The 8,433-nt window shown below is 39.2% G+C and overlaps 1 protein-coding gene across 2 annotated transcripts; it reads right to left on the reverse strand.

Moving 5' to 3' along the window:
- Positions 1-1,625: 1,625 nt before the first annotated feature.
- On the reverse strand, positions 1,626-5,574 carry LOC129840466 (cytochrome c). Of its 2 annotated transcripts, none has more exons than XM_055908365.1 (3): positions 5,445-5,574; positions 4,422-4,596; positions 1,626-2,210 (listed from the first exon to the last, which is right to left on the reverse strand). In XM_055908365.1, exons 2-3 carry the CDS (start codon positions 4,588-4,590, stop codon positions 2,065-2,067), a joined length of 315 nt encoding a protein of 104 aa, XP_055764340.1. In that variant the 5' UTR covers positions 4,591-4,596; positions 5,445-5,574; the 3' UTR covers positions 1,626-2,064. The 2 variants fall into 2 exon arrangements, with proteins under 2 accessions (XP_055764340.1, XP_055764341.1); XM_055908366.1 differs by having other exon boundaries at positions 5,366-5,452.
- Positions 5,575-8,433: the final 2,859 nt, after the last annotated feature.

Genomic DNA, 8,433 nt, shown 5'->3' on the forward strand with positions numbered 1-8,433 from the left:
CGTCATTATATTGAGCAGTGTTTCCCAACCCTGGTACTAGAGTACCCCCAACAGTACACATTTTCATTGCAGCCCTGGACAAGCACACCTGATTCAGACTGTAAACTAATCATCAAATGCTCAATTAGTTAAATGAGGTGTGATTGTCCAGGGCTACAACAAAAATGTATACTATTGGGGGTACTCGAGGACCAGGGTTGGGAAACACTGATATAGAGTACCTTTGATTAAGGACTATCTTGCTTAGCCATCTTTATATTGTATTTCCAGGTACAGACCTCAGGTACTAGAAGTATAATATATAAATAGATATAATACACTGAGCAAAAATATAAGCACAAACGTTTCATGAGCTAAAATAAAAAATCCCTGAAACGTTCCAGATGCACAAAAAGCTTATTTCTCTCAAATTGTGTGCACAAATTTGTTTGCATCCCTGTTAGTGAGCATTTCTCCTTTGTCAAGATAATCCATCCACCTGGCAGGTGTGTCATATAAAGAAACTGATTAAACAGCATGATCATTACACCTTGTGCTGGGGACAATAAAAGGTCATTTTAAAATGTGCAGGTTTGTCACACAACGCCACAGATGTCTCAAGTTGAGTGGGAGTGGGCAATTGCCATGCTGACTGCAGGAATGTCCACCAGAGCAGTTAACAGAAACTGTAATGTTCATTTCTCTACCATAAGCTGTCTCCAATGCCGTTTTAGAGAATTTGGCAATACGTCCAACCTGCCTCACAACCGCAGACCACGTGTAACCACGCCAGCCCAGGACCAACACATCCAGCTTTTTCACCTGCGGGGATCATCTGGGGGGAGGGGGGGGGGGGGGGGGGGGTATTTCTGTCTGTCTGTAATAAAGCCCTTTTGTGGAGACAAAAAGGGCTTTATTACACCCACAATTGGGTGGGCCTATGCCCTCCCAGGCCCTGCCCAGTCATGTGAAATCAATAGATTAGGTCCTAATGAATGTATTTAAATTCACTGATTTCCTTATATGAACTGTACCACAGTAAAATCTTTGACATTTTTGCATGTTGCATTTATATTTTTGTTCAGTGTCTTTAATCCCAAGTAATTGGTTGATCCATGAAAACTCAGGGCTAGCACTTAAATATGCCACTGAATCTGAACACAATTTTCTGTCTACATGCCAACATTCCATTTAAACAATGCAACCATACACTGTCTGAAATCAGTTGATAGGACTTAGACAAGCTGTAAATGCAACAAGTACTGATAATGTATCATATAATAATTTTGCCAAGAAAAAACATGTCTGTTTACATACATTTTAGAGGCTATTTATACAGAACATTGGTATAAGACCAATAAACTATTTATATGATAATAATTATATTACATAATTGCTGATATGTCTTATTTTCCTGCTGAAAGTATAATCAGGATTATACCACTGCCATTCATTCCAATTAGACTGGTTTGGATTTCTCCCTGACCAATATGGCTGCCATTTTCAAACCATTCTGGAACTTAGAAATTTAATGACTTATCCTATTAAAATTAAAGGACCTCTCAATGTACCTAACCCTATTTCCTTGTTGAATATCAATCCTATGTTATTTATGCAAAGACAAAAATCCACACAAAAAATAAGCATTACATGCTCAAATTTCAGCACTTTATTGATCAATTCCTTCAGGTACATAACCATAGTGCATATAGCCACTTCACAATTACCAACAGCATTCTGGAATACTTATAACTTTCATTACAGTAAAATAACTTACACTTTCAACAGCTCCTGTGAAACCAGGGAATATATTGTCATTCCTTCAGGAGGGAGAGAAACCAGGGACCTTCAGTAACCACCAGCTGATCAACCATGACTGATATCTCAGCATTAAATCAAGTAATATTGGATTCTGTTCACAAGTAAGATGGGTCTGGCATAGGAAGTATTCCATGACAACACAAAGATTGATGAGTCCTGGCCATTAAATAGTGATTTTGTGTCATTGAAGTACAGATCAAAAAAGGGACAACAAACTCAGATTAAAAACACTTAACTTAAATATTTATCTTCAAATATAATGTTTTATGATGTCGCAGACTTCAAATATGCAACAAGGTCTTGGCGCTCGCCCTTCTTCTTGATGCCAGCAAAGATCATCTTTGTTCCTGGAATGTATTTCTTAGGGTTTTCCAAGTACTCCATCAGGGTGGCTTCACCCCAAGTAATGCCTACAAGAGAATAATACAATCCCTTAGCTAAGGCAAGGAACTCTGTACATCAAGACAATATTCAGTTAATTATCTGACATTTAATTCATGACCTGCAAGTTTGGGGACAGCTATACATTTCCTCACTTGACTAGAAATGTAAATTGACTCATGCAGCACTAACTAGTTCATGGCTAGAAGGGATCCAGCTTTTGTCAAATTGCGACTTTGTTCAGCAAACTAGGCACATGTCACACATCAGCACTTCACAGGAGTAATTTGAACCTAAATATTTATTCTTTACCAAAACACCTTTTTGGTGGCAGAAATGCCTTCTGGAACATGTGAACTTTCATTTGCCTTAATAACAAACTTGTATGCCATCTGTAAATACAAATTAAATTACGAGCCTAGCTGGTTTAGCCACGGAAAAAGTCAGGAACCTTCCCGCTAGGCATAATTTGCTGAGATAATGGATGGGCTGGAAATCCCGAGAGATGAATTTGACTTAGACTGCCATGTAGCATGCATCGGTCTATAACATGAGCTGCTCAGTATGTGTAGGTAATCCATTCTAACACAGCTTTTTTTGAAAGATGTCACAAACTGCAAAAGTGTTGCTAATGCTCTCCACTTTCTGGAGAACGATCGTGCCATGCTGACTCTGATTCATTTTCAGACGATGAGGAAATCCCTGATTTAGGTTAAAACATTTTAATTGAACCAGACATTGTAATCATCTGAAACGGCAATCAACAGTGTTGTTGTCACAGAAGAAGTTGACAAGAGTTTTGAAATCAGTGAAATGCCTGGTGGAAGCAGAGTATGATACCTAAGAAAATTCTGCCGAAGGCTGTTGTATGAAATCACCTGCCTCCAGATTACATCTTCAAACTAAGGGCAATCTTGGCATCCATGACAGAGGGAGAAGCGTTAATCCATGCATGTGTAAGAGTCTATCTAGCTAGCTACATTTTCAGATATTATACATTCATCATTTTGTTCGAAAGTTGCTTTAATTGCAAGTTAAAGCAAACTGTTAGCTAGCTAACATTACATGTATGATCTGTACAGTAAAAATTGTTGCATCTCAGAAATCCATTTGCATCGCTAGTTATAGCCTAATGTTAGCTATCTAGCTAACACTGAAACCAGTTGGTTAGCTTTGGCTACCTGCAGAATCATGTATAGTAGTAACATGAGTTGGTATTATGGTGAATGGTTTAGCTAGCTAGCTACATGTCTAAACAAAAGACTCCACTATGCAGGTAAACATTTCATTATGCCATTTATACCTTCTGTATCCTGTACATGTGACAAATAAACTTAGATTTTTGATATAGTGTGTTTACCAGGTAGAATGCCCTTTTTTTATTCCGTCACACTCACAAACGTAAGCAATTTTCTGCAATTAGCTGTGTTGTGAGTTTATTAACCTGTAATAATTTTTAAAAAATGTGCTAAAGTTAAATCAGTCAGCTATGATATGGTCATTAATTGAACTGGCTACTCAGCTAACTTAACGTTAGCTAGCTAACTAACTAACAAGCTAGAAATGAACCAAAACATTGTTTAGAAAGTTGCTTTTAGTTGCCTCGTTTGCTAAATTTAGATATACTAAATTCATTTTTTAAAACGGATGGGTTCATTGGTGTTAAAATATACCAGTTCTGCTATTTTGGAACACCAGGCTGCTGATGTCATGCAGCTTGTCATTTTTAGGTTTATACTTTTTCATAACGACAAGTTTGATGTCAGATGACAATAGAATGTTCATGATGTCACTGCGACAACTGTCTACAGACATGACAATAGACATAGTATAAACAAGTCTTTAGTCTTGGAATCTTTGGATGTTTAGCACATTACCATACTCACTCCATTTAGCACATGTAAATCCCTAAAGAGATGCGTGGGGCTAAGGTTTAAGAGGGTGTAAACAATGCTGAATGGGTGTAGACAATGAAGAGCTCTCTAGTAGGTGTACCAAAACATTCAAAGGGCCATTTTCTCAAAAGTGGGGTTACAAGTTCATCAACTTTCAAAGCCGAATTACTTTCCCCATTGTTCCTCAACTGTAGTGTATGATATACCATTTTCTAGCCCTGAGTCTCTACTCCGAATCGAGACGATTTGACTTCCGTAGCAGGTTAGGAAAATGTTGTTAATTTGACAATCTGGATCCCTTCTAGCCATTTCCCACTAACTAGGAGGACAGGTGAAAAGGCCTACCTTTGCTCTTGTTGGCATCCGTGTAGGAGTAGCCCTCAGCCTGACCAGTCTTACGTCCGAACAGACCCCAAAGGTTTGGACCCACTTTGTGCTTCCCACCGTCTTCGACAGTGTGGCACTTGGCGCATTTCTGAACGAAGGCCTTCTTTCCCTTCGCAATGTCACCCATAGTAACCTAGTGGAAGATACAGAACACGTTAGGTTAGCTACACTCTGGTTTATCACCTAACGTTATACAGGACTTGGTCTGGATTAGTCTGGGCAATATTCAGTTGACTAACAGCAAGCAACTGGGCCACCTCCCTGATGAAGGTGATTCTACCATCGAAAGGTCATTTGAGATGACGTGATCTAGCTACCAAATCAGCAACTTTTTGCTCAGAAAAATATAACTTCGCGTTCCAAATTAGCCACACTGCCCCGAGTTAGCTCAGCCAGCTAAAGTTAGCTAACTAGCTAACCATCAATTGAGCATTGCAGCCGACATCGCGGGCTCGTAACTACAACAATCTGTCGATTTAGCGAACCAAAACGTAATTTAGTTAAAACAAAAACGAGTTAGCTAATTGTAATTGGGTTTCTTACTACGACAACACATTTTTCCATAGAAGAAAGCTGACAGGTGAGTTTGCTAGTCAGATGGGTAGTGCTGCTAGTTTGGCCAAGTTAGTAATTTGCCGCTATTATTGACAAGGAGCTGTCAGTGATGCTGAGTTAGCTAGCTATATATAGCAAGCTAAGAAGAGGTCAATGATCTGCAATATATATCTAACTACCTATAAAATCATACACTTTAATCAAATCCATTATAAATGAAAGACAATCTAAAGGGCATGGATGGAGGGGCACAGCCCTAGTCAATTGTTTCCGAATTGCAGGTTAGGTTTACGCAATTCCTATTCTTCAAAGCCCAGGGCACGCTGTCCTAATCACGTTAAACTTACCGGTATATCATAATTTTAGTAGAATACCCGCAGCAGTGATACGGTCACAAGGTAAAACAAAATGAGTCACGATTATTACCTTTGAATAATATCTTTTTAAACCTGCCAAGGAATTGTCATCTATCGGTTGCCTATGGAATGGTCCTACTGTGGAGGTCACATCATTTTAGAGGCGCCGGCATCTGACGTCACAATCAGGCAGTACTTCAGTCACGTGCTAGCTTTCGACGAATATGTAGTGGTACTGTCACCGGGCACGCTATTTTGTTTTGGTCCTTCCACACCAGACGCGATCAGGATAAGCAGGTTGAAATATCAAAACGGACTCTGAACCAACTATATTAATTTGGGGACAGGTCGAAACATACATTTAGCTAGTTAGTTTGCAGTTGCTAGCTAATTTGTCCTGGGGTGTAAACATCGGGTTGATGTTTTACCGGAAATTTTTATTTAATTTATTTATTTCACCTTTATTTAACCAGGTAGGCAAATTGAGAACACGTTCTCATTTACAATTGCGACCTGGCCAAGATAAAGCAAAGCAGTTCGACACATACAACAACACATAGTTACACATGGAGTAGAACAAACATACAGTCAATAATACAGTGAAAAATAAGTCTATATACAATGTGAGCAAGTGAGGTGAGATAAGGGAGGTGAAGGCAAATAAAATATATTAAAACCTGTTGAGGCTGGGGGCGCTGTTGTCACTATTTATGGTAATCGTGTAATTTTTGAAACGGCTTCCTACAAAATTCTTGATCGTACAATATGCATATTATTATTATTATTGGATAGAAAACAGTCTATAGTTTCTATAGGAGTTGAAATTTTGTCTCTAAGTGGAACAGAACCCATTCTACAGCAATTTCCCTGACATGGAGTCAGATTTCAGAAATGTTGGCCCCTGATCTGGAGTCAGTTAAAAGGCCACTGTTATTGCTATGAGTATACGGACACTGCTTATGTCTTCCCCTGGATGCCTTTACGTGATGACGATTTGAATGGGGTCGATTGCGCGTTCACAGGCACTATAAATTAAAAAACCCTGTAGCTAGTAAGTCTTTTGGAGCTGCGTTATGCACGTGGAGGACACCGACCCGCACCTGTTCCAAGCATTAGTGTTGGGAGTAATCTTTCTCCGGTCATGTTAAGACTCGTTATAGGAGTTAAAAACATCATAAGGTAGTTAATTTAAAGCGTTTTATAGCAATTTATATCCGTTTAGTGCGATTTTGGGACATTTATTTCTGAAACGCTGTGAATCGCTGGGCACGCTTCCAGTTCATGCTGAACGCAGTTGGCATTTCCACATGGCAAGAGGACAGCTTTCCACCAAAAGACGATTAGACCCAAGAAAGGATCCTTTGCCCAAGATACTGATGGAAGAACAGCTCAAAGTAGGACATTTTTATTATGATAAATCGTGTTTCTGTCGAAAAAATTTAGTGACTTAGGACGCCATGTTTTTTGACGTAGCTTCGCTTGGCGCAAACTGTATTGAAAAGTAAGGATAATTTAAAAAATGTAATTCCCCGATTGTATTAAGAATTAAATTGTCTATCAATCGCTGTCCACCCTATATTTTTTAGTCACGTTTATGAGTATTTATGTATACGAGTAGATCACTGTCTAATGTGGCGCACGGACATTTTCTCACCAGCTGGGCTACTTTCCCCATTGTCTAACCATGATTTTGGTGGCTAAATATGCACATCTTCGAACAATCTGTATATGCATGTTGTAATGTGATGTTACAGGGGTGTCATCTGAAGAATTCTGAGAAGGTTAGTGAAAAAAATAATATATTTTGGCGATGTTTACGTTATCGCTCACTTTGGCTAGAATTAATGCTGGGGTAATGTTTGCACATGTGCTATGCTAATATAACGATTTATTGTGTTTTCGCTGTAAGACACTTAGAAAATCTGAAATATTGTCTGTATTCACAGGATCTGTGTCTTTCGATTAGTGTATGCTGTGTATTTTTACGAAATGTTTGATGATTAGTAAGTAGGTAAACACGTTGCTCTATGTAGTTATTCTAGTCCATTTGTGACGGTGGGTGCAATTGTAACCTATGCCATCTACCTGAAATATGCACATTTTTCTAACAAAACCTATCCCATACCATAAATATGTTATCAGACTGTCATCTGATGAGTTTTTTTCTTGGTTAGGGGCTATAAATATCTTAGTTTAGCCGAATTGGTGATAGCTACTGGTGTTGGTGGACAAATAAAAGATGGTGGATTATGCTAATGTGTTTTTAGCTAATAGATTTACATCTTTACATATTGTGTCTTCCCTGTAAAACATTTAAAAAATCGGACATGTTGGCTGGATTCACAAGATCTGTGTCTTTCATTAGCTGTATTGGACTTTAATGTGTGAAAGTTAAATTAAAAAAAAAAAAAAAAAAATTTGAATTTCGCGGCTCTGCCTTTTCAGTGGGGGTGGGGGGGGAGTGCCGCTAGCGGCACCCTCATCCTAGACAGGTTAATAAATAAAAATATAAAAAGGCCATGGTGGCGAAGTAAATACAATATAGCAAGTAAAAAAACACTGGAATGGTTGGTTTGCAGTGGAAGAAGGTGCAAAGTAGAGATAGAAATAATGGGGTGCAAAGGAGCAAAATAAATAAATACAGTAGGTAAAGAGGTAGTTGTTTGGGCTAAATTATAGATGGGCTATGTACAGGTGCAGTAATCTATGAGCTGCTCTGACAGCTGGTGCTTAAAGCTAGTGAGGGAGATAAGTGTTTCCAGTTTCAGAGATTTTTGTAGTTCGTTCCAGTCATTGGCAGCAGAGAACTGGAAGGAGAGGCGGCCAAAGGAAGAATTGGTTTTGGGGGTGACCAGAGAGATATACCTGCTGGAGCGCGTGCTACGGGTGGGCGTTGCTATGGTGACCAGCGAGCTGAGATAAGGGGGGACTTTACCTAGCAGGGTCTTGTAGATGACCTGGAGCCAGTGGGTTTGGCGACGAGTGTGAAGCGAGGGCCAGCCAACGAGATCGTACAGGTCGCAGTGGTGGGTAGTATATGGGGCTTTGGTGACAAAACG

This window comes from Salvelinus fontinalis, chromosome 41 (assembly GCF_029448725.1).
Source record: "Salvelinus fontinalis isolate EN_2023a chromosome 41, ASM2944872v1, whole genome shotgun sequence".
NCBI classification, from domain to species: domain Eukaryota; kingdom Metazoa; phylum Chordata; class Actinopteri; order Salmoniformes; family Salmonidae; genus Salvelinus; species Salvelinus fontinalis.

Coding starts and splice junctions, on each gene's coding strand:
- LOC129840466 (XM_055908365.1), bottom strand. CDS start 4,590: ATGGGTGACATTGCGAAGGGAAAGAAGGCCTTCGTTCAGAAATGCGCC. Junction 2,211..4,421: donor GGATGCCAACAAGAGCAAAG/GTAGGCCTTTTC, acceptor ATTCTCTTGTAG/GCATTACTTGGGGTGAAGCC.